The sequence below is a fragment of the Medicago sativa genome, chromosome 5 (genome assembly GCF_051527215.1).
Source record: "Medicago sativa cultivar Bolivia chromosome 5, Bolivia_mono, whole genome shotgun sequence".
Classification (NCBI taxonomy): domain Eukaryota; kingdom Viridiplantae; phylum Streptophyta; class Magnoliopsida; order Fabales; family Fabaceae; genus Medicago; species Medicago sativa.
Genome location: NC_140753.1, coordinates 56,854,963 through 56,878,648, shown reverse-complemented (window position 1 = coordinate 56,878,648; position 23,686 = coordinate 56,854,963). Strand labels below are relative to the sequence as shown.

Here is a 23,686-nt window from a genome sequence, read left to right as displayed (position 1 = left end):
CAGTGTAACATTCAAAAGAGTTCTATTATTTTATTCTAAAATTTTATTCTTTTATATCAAATAAAATAACCATTATGTAAAACAAAAAAATTATCAAGAAGAAATAACCATTCTTTTATTCTTTTAGAAGATGATGAAGAAGAAACATAGATCCAAAAATATTTTCAAGAAGAAAATCTTACGCTTCTCTCATACAATTTTCTTCTTGTATGTTGTACCGAGCTGCATTTTATGTTCTTCATTTTGCAGGAGATTTGAAAGCTGCTCTCCTGTCTCCATTCAACAATAGAGAATGTTCTGCCAAATAAAGATAAAATTTCTGTTAATCCAAGGCTCTCTTATTATCTCATTTCTTTCAACTCCATTTTAATTTCTCTCACTGCAGAAAAAATAAGAACACGAGCAGGAAAAGAGAACATGGACAGGTAAAATAATTTATTTCTTTCCTCTTTACAAAGCTATCAAATGGTTCTTAGAATAATCATTTCTTTTGTTTCTATCTTAATTTTTTTTATTTAACAAACTAAACTTTCATGTTCAAACTTATCAACATAACATACAAGGCAAAATAAGAAAACGTGGCAATAGGAAAGATAATGAAGTGGGAATTTAATGAAAAAATAAATATCCAAAAACAGTCCTAACATAATTTTACAATTATTATCTCAACAACAAAAAAAGAAAATCTACATAAGTAATGGATCTTTGAAAAAGCACAGCAGAAAAAGATAAGTAACAAACATATTTCATACAAAACATCTCATTTATATCTTCTTTATCTTCATTGCAAACATGGCCGTGGATCTAATATTTTATCAATGATTGACAGAAAAGGGAGGTGTTAGCAGATGATATATCAATGGAGAGAGGAAGTGTCCGAATTGAGATGAGCAATAAACTGGAAATTATGGATTTTTCTTTGCTGTTACAGTCATAGAAGATTATAGATCAAAGCTACAAAAAAAAATGAACAAGAGAAAAGATTGATGAGCTGATGTTCTGACTTTCTAGAGAGTATTGATACTCTTAGAGAGAATCTATGTTTTTAGTTGACCTAAATATTATTTATATTTCTTTATACAAAAAAAATGAGGTTTATTGAAAGAGAAAATTTATTAAAAAAATCTGTTATATATTAAAAATCTGGTGTCTGTGTTTTATTATTTATACAAAAAAAAAAGTTATCTAAAAGAGAGATTTTTGAAAGAAAAAAAAAAAATTAATTTGCAAAGAAAAATATAATTTATCTGTAAACAAACCTACTTAGTTCTTAAACAGAAAAGTCTTCATTTTTCCAGAACAGAAGAATGCCAGTAGTATTAGATCTAAAAAACCCTACAACAGGTTCATAAATATACAAAATAGTATTCTTACATCTCTTAAAAATATGAGAAAATCCCATCAAATTTCATCTTCTGAATGTTGTTGTTGTTGCATGTTTGATGACGAAACTGAAGCTAATTGTTGTTGTGGTTGTCTCCAAAAAAATTGCTCTGGCCTTACTTTTTTGGGTTTTGTTGTGGATGCTTAGGGTAAGCAAAGTTTTGATTTCTGCTGTGGAGGCTCACGGTGGCCACAAAATCGGAGAAATAAAAATGGGTGTTTTATACAGAATTGAGAGATTAGTTTAGTGGTGGTGGTGGTGCATCCAAACGGTGGCAGGAAATCTCATTTTTTAAAATGAGAAATTCTCAAGAAATTTCCTTTTGAAAATCTAATTTGATAGAAAGAAAGAGGAGAATGAGGTGACGAGTAATATATAATTTTTTTTTAGTAAAGGTCGCCGAAAGATGTAGATCTGGTCGGATTTGTTTGTCGCCAGAAAGATGTTCATGGTGGAGAAGAGAAAGATATGGATGGTCTCAGGGGAGAGAGAGAGAGAAGGGAAATATGTGAGGGATGGGAGACGTGTGAGGATTTTGTTAAAATTAAACAAATTATTAAATAATATTAAATAAATCATTCAAAAAAAATAATTAATATTAAATAAAAAAAATTATGTGAGACATGTGAGGATTTGAGAGTGAATAGGTGGTGATGGAGTACGTGTGGTGCGGCAAATAGCACTAGAACATATTTACAATTAATTAATTAATGGGACAATTAATTAATGGGACAATCAATTTGGTTCATTCTTAAATTAGTTGTTAACTTTATTAATATTTCAAAAATAGTATTTGTCAAAATTTTCTCAATAAAATCTATGTGTTTTTGTCATACGACAAGTTACTTAATTGATAAATATTTTACAAAAACAAAGGCTATTTAGAAAAATCAATTATTAGGGTATATTTTACTTAAAAAGACGATTATTTTAAGATGGATGGATTATTAAATAAAGTTAAGAAAAATCAAACAGGGGTCTGAGAGCATAATTCATCATCGTCGTAATTGAAAAAAATCAATTATTAGGGATAGCTCAAAATCACTTTGTAAATTCATTGAGCAACTATATCATTTGGTGATAAATATAAACTAAAAGTATATTAATCATTCAATAAATCTAAAATATTATCACAACTAATAATAATGATCGAAGGAAATGCGCCACTAAACACATATTCATTCATGATATGAAATTAATTATCTAACACAGAAAGTGGATAAACTGGTACTTATTAATCTAACATGTGATATCAATTCTAAAATGCACATGATAAGTGGATATTGAATAAAATTTCGTATATAACTTAAATGAATTAGAGAAGTGACTATTGAATAAAGTTTCATAAGTAACGAAAATACACGGGATAAGTGCACCTCACTAAAATGTTATACTAAAATGTTTCTAAAATGCATGGAATAAGTGGGCATTGATTGGTGCATGATAGACATGGGAGAAGCAGGATTGACTAATATTTAAGAATTATTTCAAATGCTTAAGATAAGTTGTCTCTTACTAAACTAACCTTGATTGACAGGATAAGTTGTCATTTATACAAAAATCGTTCCTTCTAAAGCGTTTATATTATTTAGTATATCACCTCACTTCAATATTACAATTATATTGAACCCTTATCAACGATTTTGAACAGGATAAGTGTACATTGACAAAAGGTTCGTAGATAACTGAAATGCATGGGAGAAGTGAGAATCGACTAAAATTTTATAAATAACTCATGTACACGGGATAAATTGTCACTAACTAAACTAACTTTGATACACCAAACAACTTGAATATAAACATGAAAATAAAGTCACATATAAATAAAATTTCTAACTGAACTAAAATGTTAAAAATAAGTACTATACACAGGACATGTTGACATTGATACACGAGACAAGGTGTCATTGATATAAAAAATTCTTCCCACTAAAATTCTTCCCCTTATCCTTTCTAATGCAAATGTTCCAGATTTAGGGGTAAATTTGGTCAATTCTTTTACATGTTGTGGAAAACCAATTAATGCTCTTATCCCTTTCAATGCAAAAGTCCCAGATTTAGGGGTAAAATGAGTCTTTTATTTCCAAATCTCCGTTGTACAACTTGCATTCATCACATGCCAACTACATACAAACACTTTTTCTGTAAACAAAGAAGTGAAAAATTTAATGTCAGAGAAAGTACAATTAAAAAGTTCACACTTCCAAACTTTGGGCTCTACAATTTGAAATTCAAATTCAAACTAACTCAATCTTCTTCAAATATATTGATGTTCTTGCACAACAGTTTTTCCTTTGTGCATTTGGACAGATAAATAGACAAGAAATGAAGATGATGAATATCACCATGGAAGAGTAAGAAGGAAAAAAGCACGACAAAATAAAGATCAAAAGAAGTAGCAATCTTGTCTGTTATGTTTTTATTGAAGATAAAAGGGGAAAACAATAAAGAAGATGGAGAAGAACCAACTTATGAACTTATGTGCCTCTCCTCCTTTTTCTAATCTTCATTATTTGCTATTTATAAAATACTAATTTTGAATTGCTGACTAAACTAATTTTGATACACGTTATTTATAAAAAATCGTTCCTGCTAAAACGTTCCTGCTATTTATAATGCCAACTCACTTCAATTTTATATTGATATTGAACCTTCATAAACTATAATACAAGGGATAAGTGAGAATTGAATAAACTTCCGAAAATAAATCAAATACACGGGATATGTTATCATTGACTAAACTAACCTTGATCAACATCACCATTGAATAAAATTTCATAAGTAACGTAAATGCACGGGTTAGGTTTTCGCTGACTAAATTAACTAAAATATGATATTGAACCCTTTATCAACTAAAATATGTATGATAAGTGGGTATATACTAAAATTTCAGAAATTACTAAAATGCATGAGAGAAGTTGGCATCAATTAAATAGTATATCATGCACGAGACAAACTGTCATTAATAAAATGCAATAAAACGTTGACATTGATTAAACTAAGTTACCATGCACTTGAAAAGTTTGCAGTTATCCTATTTCAGAATTAACTTAAATGCACGGGTTAAGTTGTCAATAACTAAACTAATACTGATACACGGGACATGTTATCGTTGATACAAAGTTTATAATAATTATAATACACGGACCATGTTGTTATTGCTATAAATTTTAGAATAATTTAAAGATAAAATCAATTGTAAAAACCAAAAACTACAAATTGTAGCTTCAAGTGGAATCAATTATACAAGCAAAATCAATTCTACTTTAAATCATCCAAACATCATAAAATCAATTATACAACCTTTGGAATCACTTTTCACCCTTTAGAATTGAAACCAAACACATGCTTATAAATATAAGAAACACACGGGATCAAGATTTGTGAATGGTAAATATAAAAAACACGGGACACATATTTATGAATGATAAATATAAAAAGTACAGAACCAAGATTTGTTAATGATAAATATAAAAAATACGTACCAAAATTTGTGAATGATAATTATAAAAGAAAAAGAACCAAAATTTCTGAATGATATATTACAAAAAGCATGAGACCAAAATTTATGACTTATAAATTAAAAAAAACACGGGACCAAGATTTGTGAATGATAAATATATAAATCATGGGACCAATATTTGTGAATAATAAAAATTAAAAACACGGGACTAAGATTTGTGAATGATAAATATAAAATACAGGACCAATATATATGAATGATAAATATAAAAAATTATGGAACCAATATTTGTGAATTATATATATATATATATATATATATATATATATATATATATATATGTTATATATTCCATATATGCTAATTAATATATTCATAAAAAATTATATGATGCAGAATATAACTACAAGATTAGGGCCTTTGTGGAATAAATTATGTCGAACCAATTTATTTCAACCAGGTTGCAGAATTAGATTTAAATTTTCAATCAACAATAGTCATGTTTGTTATGTTTTTTGTATTTAATAATATTTAATGTAATATCTTTTTTTCAATTTTATCTACTGTTGTATTATATATTTTGCTTTTTATACTTCCAACCGAGTACTGTATTCTTATTGTAACCAATGTTTCAATGTTTATTTCAATTTTATCTATCTTTACATGCATCCCTACAACAACAATATAATTACTAGATAAACTTTAGTAAATAATCAATGTGATAATTACTAGATAAACTTTACATGCACGTAGGGGTGTTCAAATCCAAACCGATCCAAAATAAAACCGCAAACCGATCCAAAAAAATCGAAAACCGCAAAAAACCGAATGTTTTTGGATGTGTCTGGATGTTGTCTTGGAAAAACCGCTATGATCGGATCGGATTTCGGATTGCCGTTTCAAAACCGAACCGAACCAAACCGAACCGCAAAAGTAAATTTTTATACTTATTTATTATTTTATTAGTATTATATATTGCATTAATATATTTCTTATTGGTATTTAATCTTATATATTGCATTAATTTAATCTATATTATTACTACTTCATCTATTTCAAATATAATCAATCATTTTCATTGTGTAATGTTAACTTTTTTAATAAATTTGTGTCATATTTTGTATCAAACATATTATTTTACGGTGTATGAGTAATATTAATATTAATAAAAAAATTACATGTTGTACTTTGGATATCCAAAAACCGATCCAAATTAAACCGCATATATTTGGATCGGATCGGTTCGGATTTTTTTAACATAATCATCTAAACCGAACCGAACCGCACACGATTTTTATTTTGGATCGGTTGATTTTTTACCTCAAAACCGATCCAAACCGAACCGCGAACACCCCTACATGCACGGGTATTTTTACTAGTAAGAAAAGAAAAGAGGAGAGAACAGGTCATAACACGATAGATAAAGGGGGAGAATGGGATTTTAGGGTTTCAACTCCATCACTTCGCTTTTCATTTCGACCTACATCATCAATTTGATTTGGCGATTCCATTCCTCTTCTTGTTTGGATTCGCGATTTCTACCTCCGTCACGATTCTGCCGTCGTGTTTGTTGTGACCTGCGTTTTCTTCTATCAATTTCGCCATTATTTCCATCATCACTGAGCCTGTGTTTTCCCTAATTAATTTCTATACCATGGCCACAGAAGCAAGACCAAAGTTTCAAAACCCAGATTACCGACCCGATTTCACAAACTTAACGCCGGCGCCGCCGTCAACTCACGACGGTCTTCACTACTGGCAATTCATGATTTCCGGATCCATCGCTGGTTGTATCGAACACATGGCAATGTTTCCCGTTGACACCGTTAAAACTCACATGCAAGCCATCACATCTTGTCCAATTAAATCCGTTTCCGTCAGTCAAGCTCTTCGGTCAATCTTAAAATCCGAAGGCCCGTCCGCCTTATATCGCGGTATCGGCGCAATGGGCCTTGGCGCCGGTCCGGCCCACGCTGTTTATTTCTCAGTTTATGAAACCCTTAAAAAGAAATTCTCACATGGAAATGTTAGTGATCATTTTGTTCATGCTGGTTCGGGTGTTTGTGCGACGGTGGCGAGTGACGCAGTGTTTACGCCGATGGATATGGTGAAACAGAGGTTGCAGTTGAGTAATAGTGGTTATAAGGGTGTGTTTGATTGTGTGAGGAGGGTTTTGAGTGAGGAAGGGTTTGGTGCTTTTTATGCTAGTTATAGGACTACTGTTTTGATGAATGCGCCTTTTACCGCTGTGCATTTCGCGACTTATGAAGCTGCGAAAAGAGGGTTGAATGAGATTTCTCCAGAGAGTGTTGATGATGAGAGGTTGATTGTTCATGCTACTGCCGGGGCGGCTGCTGGTGGGTTGGCTGCTGCTGTTACTACGCCGCTTGATGTTGTTAAAACTCAATTGCAATGCCAGGTATAGCTATGACAACAATAGTAGTAATGATAATTTGTTGATTTTGAATTATAGCTATGATAATAATAGTAGTAACGATAATTTGTTGATTTTGAATTGCTTAGCTATAGTACTTGCCTTTAAAGTTTAGCATATGAAGAAATTAACTATGTGCTCTTTTAATGAATTTGGGCCTTCTGCGCTTATGTGGTATATTCCTGTGTTTGTGACTTGTGAATGGAACAATGCTGTTAAATAGCCCCTATAGTGTAGTGTAATTTGAACAATTTGCTAGTCCTATGATATACTATTTAGTCCAAAATATTGTCAAATAGCAACTCTAGCATTAAACATTTATAAATCAAAACTCAAGCCTTAATCAAAGCAGATGTCTTAATCAAAACATTACATTCTATTCCCAATGCCAATAACAGAGAAAGAGAACAGAACAGAGATGACAAATGAAAGAAAATGAAAACAGAATACAAAGAAAGAAAGAGAGATAACGTACAACAAAACAGAGTTGAGAGATGAAAGAAAACATAACAGAACAAAGAAAGAACGCGTAAAAGAGAACATAGAACTGAAAGAAATAACACAAAAGAGAACATAACATAGCCCTAAAAATAACCTAAAAGAAATAAAGAAAAGAACATGTATTACTGAAAGAAAGAAAACGCAAAACAGAACATAAAGAGAAGAGAAATGAGAGAGCGTAGAAAGAAGAACCTTTGACTGATGGCTGAGAGAAGTTTTGTTGTGCAATGGCTGGGAGAAGTTTTGTTGTGGAATGAAATTTTTTTGGGTTTTGTTTTGCCATGGCTGGGAGTGAAAAGACAATGGAACAGTTACTAAACTGTGAGAAGAGGGAAAAGGGTTAGGGATAATCCTAGATCCTCAAATTTCCCTAGAAACGGTTTAAAATTTAGGGTCTATTTGATGTTTTCACATTTGAACACAGTAGTGGATCAGAGACCATTAACCTGTCCGATACCCAGGAGGCGCTATAGCACCTTGAGCAGCTGCTATTGCGAACTTCTCTGCTATGGCCATTACCAGCGCGGCCAACGTCCGCTTCGATATGCCGCTATATCGCGCTATTAACTACCTAGGTTTGGTTGTCATTTTCATTGATTATCAAGCTTCTGTTTTGAGAATGTGAGTTCCATAGGCAAACTCTTTGTGCTTATGTGGGGATTCCACGTTTGTCACGACAGTGTGCGAAAAACGTGAAGCAAATGATATTAGTAGGGCTTTAATTGGTAGGGTATTACAAATATAAGGTTGGATAGTTGTAGAGTTATGGGTTGGGTAGTTCAAGTCAAACTATTACGAGAGATTTGGAGTTAAATAGTTTTTTATATTTACATATGATTCATTATAAGATGTTATGGTGTTGTTAGATTTGATCTATGTAGTTGACCATCCTAAGTTGAAAAAGATTTTTGTTATTCTTGTTGGTGTGTTGTTGAAATGGTTAGGGAATGGTTTTGAAAAATTAGGGGGAACAATTTTCTCTTAAGTAGTTTTATTGTAATTTTGTTGTTTGAACCAATGGTGTCAATTTTATATGTAGCTATTCCCTATCTATTTTATAGGGCTTTTTTGTTAAATTGGAATTCATAATATATGTTGAGGGGATGGCTAAAACTTAAAGGTGGCCTGAGTGTGATTTTATGCGACTGAATGGGGATCAAAACACAGCCTTAGGTGCCCCAACATGAAGTTATGGTACCGGGTTTGTGCTGCTTCAAGGTGCAGATATGTTAGATAAGATTGCAGACTGCAGAGAGTTTGGGTGCTGTTATGATGATAGGAACCAAGTGCAGAATGCACAAATCCCCTGTTACTGCCTAATTCCAGAACTGTATAGGAATTGACATAATAATGAAGCTGGAGCAGTACTCCTTACAAGATGGAGGAAAACATATAATGCCTAAGAAAAAATATATTCCACCCTTGACCGAGAAGGAGCAGATCCGTGCTCAACCTCGCTGCCACATTAAACCACCTTTTCCCACTTGATTCTTTCTTATCTCATACAAGAAGTTGGATCCTCTCATACATGCATCCCTCTCCAACAAAAAGAATGAGAGTGGGAAGAGGGAGAAGATGAGGGAAATGAGGAGTTGATATGGTGAGAGAGAAATGAAATGTTGTGCAGTGATGTAGAAATTTTTTGTGAGAGCGCGAAGTGTTGTTAAATGGTGTTGCACCCCTATGGCAGAATGCTGTGGTGGATTTTTTGACAACTGCGATGGTCAGTTTGTGAAATGATGCCTGCCATTGCAGCACCATAGGCCGCAGTGTTCTGTTTGTGCAGCGGATTTTTGGCCTTCCCCCATATTCTTGTCGTGGGCCATCGACAACACCGGAGAGAATCCAAACTTATCAAGGAAAATGCATGGTATATTGTACACACACATGCACACATCAGTTAAATATCCTATCAAAAATCGTAAAACTTTATCGTTGAAAATAATAATTGATTGCTAATAAGTAACACCTTTCAGTACTAGTTTAGATAGAAGCATGATATATCACATATATGATATATATGCCAGTTATGAGAGAGAGAGAAATAAATACAGGGTGATATTATATAATGAACTACAAATTGTTTACTACTCAAATAGGATAATTAACAGACTAGTTGTGAGTAGCATATTATTTATTTTTCAGTACTATTTACAGGCATGAAATTTTACATATATGTATGCCATTGGTTAACAGAATTGTTGATTTTTGTCGGAAATGACCAACTAAAGTAAAGTTAGGGGACCAAAACAGAACAAAGAATAATTGTGCAACTGAGTGAAACCACAAAATTAGTTAAGGGACCAAATGTGTAATTTAACCTAATATTTTCTGATCAAACGAAAAGGTTTTAAATCTGATTAGGATTATTTGTTATTTTTTGTTGGAGCATTATGGTGTTGTTTGATTCATGTGGTTACTAGTCACTCCACTGTCTGAAAATAATTGTTACTGTTGCCATATTGTTTGATATGGTCTATGGTGTTTGATCAAGGTGTTATTTTATTTTATTTTTTGACTCAAGATGTTATTTTATTTGGAACTTGATTGTTCTGCAACTTTTATTATACGAATGTTTGGTATCCTTGGGTTTGACAATGATTCTAAATCTTTTTTAAAAATATTAAAGAATGATTGTAAATGAAGGGGAATTAGACAACAACTTTTTTAATCCCTATCTTTTCTCTCGTTGGAGAATTGATCTTAACATTGGATTCATGGTGCAGGGTGTGTGTGGATGTGATAGGTTCAAAAGTGGTTCCATTGGCGATGTTGTTAAAACAATAGTGAAAAAGGACGGATACAAAGGGCTCATGCGAGGGTGGGTTCCAAGGATGCTCTTTCATGCTCCCGCAGCCGCTATCTGCTGGTCTACATATGAAGCTGGAAAATCCTTTTTCCAAGATTACAACGAGCAGAAAGATTCTGGAACTGTCACCTAAACAAAACCCCAATGTAGAATATTCATTATTCTTCAGTTCCACTACAGATTACTCTGTCTGTAACAGTGTTAAAGTGCTTCAAATAGAAGTGAGCAAGCAAGCCTTTTGAAGTCCTGACTTCTGAACTCTAAATTATGTGCAGAGGGCATCGGATTTACTTCCAAAATAAGTTAGTTTCTTATAGTCAGGTAATTCAGGTTTCATATTCATTTTTGTTTTACTGGAATAGCTTTTTGCTTTATACAGGGCATTATTTAATGGAACACCTATGTGCTACATGAATTTTTTGTTCACAAGTTTGGGGACACTGTAGTTTTAATTATGTGAAGGATTATTTGATATATTATGTAATTTGAGGGATCTCATTTCCCAACACAATATTTTGTTAACATTTATCATATTTGGTGATGGCACACACCAGATAGTGGCTTCGTTGCATTCTAGTTCTTCAGTGTCATTCTAGTTAGCCATTTGAATCTCAATTTTTGTATTATGTCTATGACTATTGTAACCCATTTATATCATTTCCGATATATCACAATGAATAGCTTCAAGGAGTTATAAGGTTGGCGTGGCGTTGGATGGAAAAGTAAGGAGTGGAGTGACATGAAGCTTGATGATTCGATTTCCGCCGCCAACATAATAAAATTTGTCGTTTAAGAAAAAAAGTAGTAAGAAATTCTTCATTCTCTTGTTCCATTAGTTGCAGTCAGAACCATCAAACAACATAGATCTGTAGGCAACATGTCAGTCTTGTTCCATGGTTTGCTTTTTGACAAGATAACTAACAAAATACTTGTTAAAATTCTTAACCTTAGACACCAATCTAAGGTTCTAATACATATTTAACTTGGATCAGTCTCACTCTGAAAACTACGTTTACTTATTTAGTTTGAAGGACTTTTTCATTAAACAAACTGCTTATTATTCTTGGTTATTTGTCTAGTTACTGTATACTGAATTACTGATAACTCTTACAAGTATTATTTTATACTTTTGCCAGCTAGCTTCTCCATGCTTTGATTGAATACAAAACATAGGACAATAAATAAATGAAGTAAATAAAAATTGGGGAAATGGGCACATGTTATGGTACCAAAGATGGAAATTGTGTCAATTTATTTCTCAAACTTTTGATAATTAGTTTTTCACAATAAATATTTACCATTTGAAGAAACCTTAAGATGTGTTCTAAGACACAAGTTAGCATGACCCATAAAATTATTCACAGAGAACGCTCTATGAGAATAAATGAACTGACAAAACTTCTAGCTTCTTCAATGCATTTATGTATAGCTTTAGAAATAAATGTCGTGATATATACATATGATGAAATACATTACGAAGTTCCAATTGCTTTGTTCTGGTACTATTGACATTACCTCCTTTTTGAATCAGCTCCCTCCAAGATTAGCCAACAGTATGCTCTAGGACCAAGATTAGCCAACAATTAAGACATAATACTCCAATCCAAGCTTTTGATTTTGAACATTAGCCACTTCCAAACCAGTTTTTTTTCTTTTTTCTTTTTCCTTCTACCATTTTATTTGCAACCAATTTATTTGTTTGAATACTTTTTCATTTATTGCTTTTCATATCACCTCAAACTCGTGCAAATCACACAAGTTTTTTCGTTTTTCTTTTTTGAAAATTAAGGACTAACTAATCCGAAGGACCGGGTCTTACCAAATACTAATGGGGGCAAAATTAAAGCATAAACAAAGCTTTGTATGGACTAACTCACATAAATTAATACAAGAGGAATCAAACCTGAGAGTTTAAGAGTAACACATGACTTTTCTACAATTCTCCCTCCCCAAGCAAACACAAAAATTGCTCTAGATTTTCTAAAATCTCATTGTGAATTGTGAAACTCACCCCCAAACCATTTTAGAACTTCATACCAAACTTCTAAGAGTACATGTGAAATTAGAAAATTGCTATTCTCCCAACAAAAAATGTTCCCTCCCAACTGAACTGCCCAAAATACCCCCACGTGAGTTAACTCACGCAGATGTATAACCCATCGTAAGTTAACACAAAATTAGAAGCAATTCAAAACAGGAAATTAAGAACGAACATGGGTTTATAGAATCGTGTGAAACATGATCTCATAATCATGAAGCTGCAATTTCCCAAATTTAGGGTTTTGCACACAAATTGTCGAATTCATATAATTTCATGATGAAAGAAACAACAACTTCGATTTGGAACAAGTTAGAAGTAGTTCATAAAAGATAAATGACGAAAATAATGAGAATTAAAGGAAAAATCAGAATGAGAGAATAAAAGATGATAGAGGAGAAGTGTTGTACCGGTAGTGGATGTGAATGAGAATGAGAAAAATCGAAATAGCGCTCCGTTCAATTTTCGCTCTCTATTGTGTGTGTTGCTTTCATTCAAATCTATATATATTTCCATCCTATATACATTAGAGATTAAAAGATCGGTGCAAAGCAGATATACACATTTACCGGTTATTTCACTAAATACCGAAACACTGATTTGCTTCTCGTATATGTTGTCTACAATCGTCTTGGAGTCGACCTTGAAATCCATGTTGCACAGTTGTAAATCCCTTACCAATTTCATAGCCTTTAACAGCCCAAGCGCCTCTCCAACATTGATATCAAGAAGATGGGAAAACCATTCGGTTCAGGACAATACAAGATCCCCTTTTTCATCTTTGATACAATATAAATCTTTCCTCCTACATTGTATCCTCCCTGCTTATCTTTCCTTACAATTGAGCAACGTAACACAAGAATTATGTAGCTTGCAATATGATTTGTGACCAATAGAATTAAGAAACCTTCCTCATATGTTCCATGTGCCTGTGATTCTTCATTGCCTATTCCAAAACATACCACATTCTCCTGTATATATTTCCATAATATGTGACTAGGAGCAATATCAGCCATATTTTTGTGATAAGTAACAGAATGTTGTTAAATGCATAGTTTGGACATGAACTAGGATAAATTCACACTAGAGCTAGCCTTCATAGACTACTGGAGTGACATATGGTATCATATGAAATATGGTATACTATGAATGTGAATAGAAAAATAGTGGCAAATAAACAATAAAAGGGAAAACAATCAGAATAGTGTAAAAACTATCCGATTGACAACAAGCTCTCATTGGGGTTTGGAAACAATCATGATCGGGATAGACATCGAAGGGGAAGAGATGGTGATGGTGGAAACTGATCGTACCTGATCAGAAGGTGACTGTCGGTGCTTTAAATGCGGTGGTTGTGACGGTGGTGAAATGCGTCAGAATGGTTCTTGAAGCGGATGGGGGGTGTGTACCTGCAGGCACTCTGACGCTCAAGTCAGTAGAGATCAGAGAGTGAGGGTTTAGAAGGAAGAGAGATTCTACCTTGGGGACTGATGTGAGTCCCCTATTTATAGAGGTCGAGGGCTGCAGAGCCGTTGTAATGGCACACCTGGCTCTGGCGGTTACGAAATCGTGGGAAGTGTAACCGCTAGAGAGTTTATTGCGGGAACGTGCAAAGAAACGTAGTGGTTTGTTTGAACCAGTCTCTTTCGTTCTGTGCACCCCCCTTGCGTAGAAGGGGTGTGTCGCAAGTAACTTTGCCAAACGTGGTGTTTGGGCTTTGGATTGTATTGGGCCTAAGTAAATGGGCCAAGGATCCTTTTGGCCGGTCCATAACAGTAGCCCCCCAAGTCGTTGCTCTTGATGAAGAGTAATGACTTAAGTGCGGGCGCAGTTGGCCGCTCGTATAAGGAAGTTCGATTTGTAATTGGTATGTTGGGAGATTACCGATCTCGTTCGGCGGTCAAAGTGACTCCCTTGGACTGAGGGACTATTAAGATTGAAGATTGAGAATTTTATGAGGGCTTGCGAGTGCTCGCGTGGGAGCGCGCTCGCTGACTCTTGTTTTTCAATCGGACTAGTTCGCCTAGCAGGAAAGGTCATGTCCGACGCGTGAATGCTCGATTGTCTTAAGTTGGGGGAAAGATTCCATTGTCTGGAAGTTTGGTCGATTGTCATTCTACCATTAATGCCCATATATTCAAGGGAGAGGTTGAGGAGACATGACCTTTGGTTTCTGAGTGCCACGTGTAAAGGCTACTACAGTACTTGAGTACCTATAACCTGTAGATTGTTCTCGGTTTGTGTTTCCAAAGTGTCATCATCATCGTTGATCTAAACCTGACGTTTAGAAAACTGCTTTGAAGGATCAGAGCCCTTGGATGGACGCTTTGATTAGATCTGGACCGTAGGGGTGTCATCTGAAAGGAGAGTTGTATGTGAAGGGCGGTACCGGATGGTGCCACGCGACCTTTGAAAGGTTTTACGAAATGAGTATAAATAGTTCAAACATTGTTTGGAACCTTACTGTATTTCGCTTTCTTAAAGACTTAAGATATTTTTTTCAAAGTTTTCTCAAAGGCAAGGCGTTTCCGATCTTCCAACTTCCCGCTTCCAGTTAAAGTCATCCATTACAACAGGTAAAGTTCTTCGTGATCCTTCTTCTCCCCTTTTTCATGCTTGGCTCCGGTTAGTTTCATGTTTTAAGAAACCGTAAGAATAAGAATGCATGTTTTTAGGGTAGCAGTTACTCCGACTCGGTGGTTTCTGCCGTATGTTACGGTGGTTTCCACCGTGCGTCAAGAGTTCTAAATACTTTGCTGTCTATTTACCGTTGGTGTTAGGAAGATTGGAGACATGCTTAAGTTTAATCCATAAGCTTGTAGTTCTGCTCGCCTTCGATCGGTTTCCCCGATGTTTGGGATAGATCCGTCGTCCTATTTTTTGTCTCTTATCCTTTAGCGGTGGTTCTCGCCGCGGTTGACCTGATTGGTGAAGGAGGGGTGGATCTGACTGTTAGATTCACTTTTCCCATTACTTTTGCATGTCTTCCATGGCAAACGAGGAAGCTGTTGCGCTAGATTTCTCTTGGCTAGGGGAGGAGCCTCTAGAAACGGAGTCAGTTTTCGCGGTCGACGGCGTGGAAGAGATCCCGTTTGGGTCCATCGGGGATGAAGGAGATTGAGAACTGATACTTCCTAGCACTTCTGACCGAGTGTGCTTGGAGTACGAAGATCACGTCTTTTCCATGTATGAAGTGGTTTTCAAAGACATGGGTTTCCGGCTCCCCTTTTCTGAGTTTCAGCGAGAGATGCTTTGCTGGATCAAGCTGTCCCCTTCACAGATCCATCCAAACTCTTACGCCTTTATGAGGCCTTTTGAGTTGTTATGTGATTACCTCCGCCTTCCTGCTTCCAAAAATGTTTTTTTTCTCGTTCTTTAATGTGCAAAGAGGTGCGAGTTGGGTTTCCTTCTGCCAGACCCAGAAGATGTTTGAGGTCTTTGCTGGGAAGGTGCAGAGTTTTAAGGAACGCTTCTTCCTTGTTCGCCCGAGGAGCGCGACTGCTTTGGACAGCCTATTTGAGGCTGTGGAGGATGGTGTTCAAGAACGCAGTCCTTTCTTCCCTTGTGCTGGTCTCATGACCATTTTCGTTATGAGCCCAAGGACTTTGGCTGGACTGTTATGAACCTCTCAGAGGAGGAGATAGATATATGCCAACAACTTTGGGAGTTTGTTCAGTCTCTTCCACGGAGGACTAAAATTGACAAACGGGGAAACCCATTGATGAGTGCGGATGGGACCCCAGTAACAGAGCCCCGCCTCATTAATACCCACGAGTTGTTGACATCCGAAGATTTCGAAGATTGCCTTGGTAGTTTATCCCTTCTTATCCTTGTTAAACCATTTTGCTTTGTGTCGGTTATTTCTTAAATCTGATGATTTCTTTTCTTCTCTGTTTGCAGATAGGATGAAAGATTTGGGAGCCCTCGTGAACGCAGCAAACAAGAAAATATCCGCCAAGAAGCAGCGGAAGAATGTCCAATCTTTGGAGCATCTCATAGCTGGTTCTGGTGTTGGCTCGTCCTCGGGTCCGGTGGTGGATTTGGAAGTTGAAGAACGTCCTGAAGATCCGGTGCAGGAACCTGCGAAGAAGCAAAAGGTGGGGACGCCTACCAAACAGCCTGTCATGCCAATCCTAGCAGTTCCCGTTCGTTCCGAGAGGGGAGACTTCCTTCAGCTTCCGAAGGTTTGGTCTGAGCCAGAGCAGTGTCGTCCCCACTCTACCCTTTTCTTGTATGATTCTGAGTTGAGGATTATTCAGGACCTTGGTCCTGCAAGCCGGAGTAAGGCAATAGCAGATGGGGCTATTGCTACGATGAAGGCTTTGGAGGCGGTCGTTGCCCTGAACAATGTTTGTAACACCCCATTTTTCCCAATATGCAAAATAATACATAACAATCAGAGTATTCAACTTAAACAAGATGCCACACTTCTTTAAGAGATAAATAGAGTAAAATTACTATTTATTTAAACACCTTTTATCAATATAAACAACTTCTTAAAAATTCCATTGTCAAATGGTTCATCAACATAATTCATAATAATACGTAATGCTTGATGTGTGATGAAATGCGTAGGAGGAAAATTGAGTTTTTCAAAGAAAAACAAAATTAGTTTTTTTTTTTAGGGAAACAAAATTAGTTTTTATTGAGTTGTAATTGTAATTTAAACTATCATTGAATTATTGTTATATTTTTTTTAGTCAACGAATTTGAAAATGCAGATGAGGATTTATTCCGTTATAAAGTAATCGATTTTAAAGAAAAATTTTCTATTAGTTTATTTTAACAGTTTGCGTATAGATATATTCTCTCTTAATTTTTTTTCTTCTAATAGTTAATAAAAAAAATATAGTCATTTTTTTATAAATGAATATTTTTAATTAATATCTTAGACCGAAAATACGGAAGTCGCCTAAAAATAACAAGAAAAAATTAATGCATGGAGGCTCGATCGAAGTAGTTTCATAAAAGGATATATAATAATAATAATAATCTGGTGATTGTTCAAAAAAATAATAATAATTTAGTGTGGCTTGAAAAAGATTCTAGTTACCAAAAACAAATGTATCTTGTGTTTGACAATATAACCGATAGTCCGTAGAAAATGACCGAAATTTCGAGCAAAAATAGTAATCCAACATGGAACACTCATAATGATTAATGAAAGAAAAAAGTAGAAACATATTGGAATATATATTTGACTCAAAATCTCATCGGTTGTGCTATACAAAATTGTAATGGTGATTTTTTTGAGCATCTTCCGCAGCAAACTCCAAAAGTTATCGTGCTCTTGAACTTCATAACTAAGCTAGCCATGTGCTGACAATGGTTAGAAAAATTCTCCAAGGTTAAAACAAAACAAATTTTTTTAAAGATTTTTGAAAAGGAAAGTTATACAATTCATGTAAAAATAACGCTCCTAGTCACGAGTTATATACAATAAAATAAAGAAATTATGAGATATTGCGGTTGTGTAAAATAAATGACTGAAATTTAAATGATTGAAAATAAAAATATGGGCTGCCTCTCATTCAACACTTGTTTAGCGTTTCGAGCTTGACACATTTGTCTAAGGTGAGCTTGGGAACCCCAAACCTCCAAGTTTCTTGTCTATATCATGCAAATAAACTATACCTCATTCCTCTTCTAACTACTCTGAACAGTTTCTTATTTGAATCTCTTTTTAGATTTTTTTTTAAGAGTTGTAACAATCAGATGCAATACTCTTAAAAGTTATTAATTTAAAAAAAATGAACTTCTTTCTTCAAAAAATTATGACAAAAGGGCTCTCAATATTCTTAAAAGTGATTATATATTATTTTTTTAAAAATGATTTTTTTCCCTTAAAAAAACTAAAACAACTCTTAGTTTTTTTTGGATACGATTATATAAAATGGATTTTTGGTACAAAATTTTCTCAATCATTTGATACTTATTTTCTAAACCCTCTATTTTTTTTTTAAACTACTCTTAACAACTTTCATTTGAAACTGTTTTTAATTTTTTTTTTTAGATTATAATTTTTTATAAAAGTTGCAACAAATACATAAAATACTAATTTTCTTTGAAAAAAAGATATAAAATACTATTTAAAGTGATTATTTTAAAAAATATATATTTTTCTGAAAAAAGTTATAACAAACTGCTCATTATGTTCGTTTGTATGAATCAAAATAAAAATGATTTTTCTATTGAAAAATTTACAGATTTTATATAAAAATATAAATTTATTTGTGTTTTTTTTGAAAAAATAAATTTATTTGTGTTGTTTATTGATATAAAATTATTTTTTTAAAAATAATTTAGTTTGTTTGGATACAACAATTATAAACGTGAGCTCTTTTGTTATATTATTATTGGTATTATAAAAAAAGGTATAGTTTCTTTAAAAAAAGAAAAGGTATAATTTGTTACAATATAAAAAATACAACATATCTATTATCTAGACCTATAAAATTAATCAAAATCAAATTTAATATATTTTACACATAAAATTAAAATAAATTTTACTTCATAGGAAAGTAAAGAAAATTTGTTTTGTTATTATTGGTCGGGTAAAAGCGTCGTCGTTTGGGGTTATCTTCCTTTATTATAAAAGAAAACATGAGAGCGACACACTAAAATAAAAAAGGTGCGTAAATTGAAATTGAAATTGAAATTGAAAGAAAGGAGTTCCTCTCTCCTCTGCATTTTCCGTCCTTCTCGTCTCACCGCCGGTAACCTCTCTCTTGCTCGATTTTCTTATCTCTTCTGTTTTTCTTTTATGAATTGTTTACTTGCTTGTTCCGATTCAAGTAGTTGTTTTTGTTTGTTTGTTTGTTTCATCGTGAAATCATCTGAGCTTAAACCTAAAGCTGAGCACAAAACCATAGATCTGGGAAATTGCGTTTAAATCCATGAGCTTGTTTCACACGATTTTTCATTCATAACTTACTTAGACCTCGTTTGGATTGAACTTATTTTGAGCTTATAAAAAAATTGCTTATGCAAATAAATAAGTTTATAAGTTCTCACTAACGAAAGAAAATTGTATATTCATAAGTTGTTTTTTCATAAATTACCTTAACAACATATAAATAATACACAAAAGCTTATTTATTTACATAAGTTGTTTTGCATAAGCTCTAAAATAACTCAATCCAAACGGTTCCTTACTGCTTTTTGAAATTGCTTCTAATTAATTGATTTATCATTCACAATTTTTGTTATTTGTTTTTCAGATCGATCGATAATGGCACCCAAAAGTAAGTAAATAGTAACCCTTACTTCTTCATTTTGCTTAATTATGTGTGTGTGAATATTATCATTCATTTATGGTAAAGCTTATAAACTAAGACCCTGTTTGGATTGAGCTTATTTTAAGCTTATGAAAAATAGCTTATGCAAATAAATAAGTTTTTATATTAATTCATAAGCTCTCACTATCGAAAACTTTATTTTCATAAGTTGTTTTTTCATAAACTACCTTAACAAGCTCATAAATAATAAATAAAAGTTTGCATAAGCTGTTTTGCATAAGCTCAATCCAAACGGTCCCTAACTACCTATGAAGCAAGGACATCTCTAGGACTAGACGTGTCGTTGTGGCCGACACACTTCAGTGTCGTATGCCACTCGTACAACAAATGTTAGACAACCAACTCAGACAAGTGTCCTAAACAAATGTTTTTTTTTTTTTTATCATTATTTCGACACTCCTTGAAACGGTGTCTGACACCTATATAAAAATCACAAGTCGCGTGTCGGACAACTTGTCTGAATTTTTTCTTCACTTCCACACACCGATTCAGTAGTTAAAGTTGTGTTGTGAAGTGTTAATCAACAATGGGTTATAGACAATAAAGTTGATTATAACGTTTTTAGCTTTTCATTAGTAGATGATGGATAAGTAAATGCCAAATACTATTGTATCTTGTTTTAGAATTTTTTTTTTTTAATAAAATAAATTGCTCAAATTAGATGCATATGTATGTATTTTGATTCTCAATTTAGACCTTGTTATAAATAAATTACATATATGTAACAGTGTCGGTGTCCTATATTTTTTACATTAGCTATTTCAAGTCAGTGTCGTCTCTGGTCTCTGTGTCATAGTACGTGCTTCGTAGTACACAACTATTAACTTTAACTTGTAGAGAAAAGAGAAAACAATTACTTAATTAACTCGAGTGTTCTTCTTTTATAACAAATATATTTACAACTCTCTTCTCTTACTGTATTGCTCGTGTTTCCTTCTTATAGAGTCACATGGAAAAAAAGGGATTAAACGTTCAAAAACACAACTTGAGCTTCGAGCATCCCCTAAGAGGAGAAACAAGAATTTAACTGAAGATGAAAAGCTCTTGGATGAGCATGATCATAGTAAGTTTGTTGCCCAACAGTTGGGTTGGGATACAAATTCTCTATTTTTAATTTTACAACACTCTTCTCTTACTGTATTCTTTTATTTCCTTCTTATAGAGACACATGCCAAAAAAGGGATGAGAAGTCCAAAAACACCACTTGAGCATCAAGTATCATTTGAGATGACAAACAAGAATTCACCTGAAGAAGATGAACTCTTGGATGAGCATGATCACAGTAAGTATATTGCAGAACAGTTTGGATACAAGTCATAATTTTGCAGCACCCAATTTTCTTACTGTATTCTCATGTCCTTTTACTTTGCTTCATGTAGAGACTGTCTTGAATGTGAACTCAAAGAAGCTCAAGACAGATGATGGAAACAAAGGAATTGAAACAAGCAAAACACCTATTGGACCCAAAGCATCATTTCAAGATGATGACCCTTGGTATGATCATGATCATGATAAGTGTATTGCAGAACAATTGGGACTCGACTTTGATGCTCCGATACCAGCGTATTGTAAGCCGACCTGACTTGTTCTTCAGTATTTGATGTTTATATGTTATAGACTGTTAATGTATGCTGTGAATCTCAACCTCTAATATCTTCTTCCGAAGTTCATTGACGGCTGCCTATAACATTGGCATGAACTTAATCGATGGCTTAGCTTTATAATTACAAGCAAATGCAGCCTTCAATCTTACAGTGTACTTGTGTGTGTGTGTGTGTGTGTGTGTGTGTGTGTGTGTGTGTGTGTGTGTGTGTGTGTGTGTTGGCATTCAAGTACCATCTTTTAGGAAAGTAAATTATATCTAGCATTCTTCTATTAGCTTAGGTCATGGAAGTTTCAAAGTTGATACGCATCTGAATATTCCTAATCTCCCTCTCTTGGTGATTTATATCTTGATATATATGTTTCTCACTTTTCATTACTACTCTATGTTGATGAAACTTTCTATTATCTTTTGCAGATGCCAAATATTTTTCTGATCAGGTACTGTGTTCTACAATTAATGCCCTTTTAACTTTGAGTCATTATGCTTTGATGAGCACAACCATTATATACTATTTAATTTTACAACATAGAATATACATGCTTTTGTTTGTTCACCCAAACAACTCGTGCTCTTTTTGTTTGTTGCTTGAACTTTTAGCTTTCCACTAGAATCAACATGATGTGACACAATTATTTGATTAGGTATTCCCTTTTACTGTTCTTTCCCATTGTCCAACATTTGCTCTATCTTTTGTTATCTTGTTTTCCCGTTTGTAGGTTCCGCAATCCCCAGAAGAACCGTTCATTTTGTCAGGTTCAGAATTAGACAGATACTCTCCATTCCATACCCCTCCTCGTGAAGTAACTCCATTATCAGAGCCAACTGATGACATTCTATTTTCACCTTCTCGTAGAAACCGAATGGACCCAAATCTTGGGTCCAATGATGCCGCACATGATTTTGGGGATCAGGGTCCAATGACAAGATCCAAGAGAAATAAATTGCTGGAAGAATTTTACAAAGAGATTGAGATTGAAATGGCCTCTGAAAGGTGCAAATCCATGGAAGCGAAATTCCATTGAAGAGCCTGCTGTGAGGGTATGAAGTGTTTGATTTTAGCATTTCAATTGCTTAAGACTTTATTTTAAGTTTTAAATTTGGTTTAATTTTGTAACAAGGGCCAACTAGTGTGTTAACCCATGCATTGCACATGACATGTCTAAAATGAAGGTGCTTTATATATATTATTGTAAAATGCTTAAAATATATTGAACAACGAATATCCTATGCAAGGTTATCGAAATCAGACCCAACATTAAATCAGTTTAGACGAACCGGTAGTAATTAAATATTTTAATTTTTTTACGAGCTCATTAATCCTCTATGAGAAAGTGAGATGTCTGTTTGTTATGTTTTCAATTTTATTGATGTGGAGCTTCACTCTCCTCTTTGTTTCGTTCACATCGCCTCCCTTCACTTCATGATGTGGAAAATGTAGATATATAAGTTCCGGACAGGCATGTTTAAGCATGTAAATCACGTTTCTATTAATCTTGCAGAGATGTTTAAATGCTCTTATGGGTCTCAGGTTAAGAAGGTTAATTGCTCTGTTTAATCTTGCGTAGACTTATCTTTTATGAAGAAGTCCTACGTAACGTTGGAAAACTGAAATTATAATGTGTGGAGCATGAGTTATAAGTAGAAGTCTGTACCTCGTCAAACTGAAAGCTAAGGGTGCCCACAACTTAGTTTGAGGCCTTCAATTGTGAGGCCAATTCGATCCAAAAATTACTAAAGTGGCATTGGTTTTCAATTTTTTAAGTTAAAAATGGCAGGAAAAAGTAAAATCCGGTTGAACTTATGTAACTGGCTCAACAGCTGCCGGTTTTTATCCAGGCCGGATATAGATGTGTCAATTGGACTGGGCATAGGTTTGGTTTCAGTCCGGTCCAATTTTGATTACCTTGGTCCTATTTCATATCGCTAGTTGCCCTTAATTTCTAAAGTGAAATGGAGTAGAGATCTTCTCTATTTCTGGAAAGGGTTATGCAAGACGCATGTTAAAAATTCAAAAATTGAAATAATGGACTAGTGAAGGTTAGGATACACAAGACACTCTGTACACCATACAAAAAGTTTCTTTAACCTCTTTAATAGCAAGTGACCCAGTTTCATGTGTAATTCTAAATTGACCCCTTAGTTGTTTAAATCAA

At 33.9% G+C, this 23,686-nt stretch overlaps 2 protein-coding genes across 2 annotated transcripts; both read left to right on the top strand.

The window, feature by feature from the left end:
* The first annotated feature begins 6,226 nt into the window (after positions 1-6,226).
* LOC146923343 (uncharacterized) lies at positions 6,227-11,167 on the top strand. The gene is made up of 2 exons (XM_085716106.1): positions 6,227-7,266; positions 10,509-11,167. Exons 1-2 carry the CDS (start codon positions 6,502-6,504, stop codon positions 10,722-10,724), a joined length of 981 nt encoding a protein of 326 aa, XP_085572232.1. The 5' UTR covers positions 6,227-6,501; the 3' UTR covers positions 10,725-11,167.
* An 8,081-nt stretch (positions 11,168-19,248) lies between these two features.
* LOC146923342 (uncharacterized) lies at positions 19,249-22,776 on the top strand. Its single transcript, XM_085716105.1, has 7 exons — positions 19,249-19,345; positions 19,850-19,873; positions 20,871-20,990; positions 21,090-21,209; positions 21,307-21,495; positions 21,948-21,970; positions 22,250-22,776. The coding sequence occupies exons 2-7, from the start codon at positions 19,861-19,863 to the stop codon at positions 22,553-22,555; spliced, it is 771 nt and encodes a 256-aa protein (XP_085572231.1). The 5' UTR covers positions 19,249-19,345; positions 19,850-19,860; the 3' UTR covers positions 22,556-22,776.
* Positions 22,777-23,686: the final 910 nt, after the last annotated feature.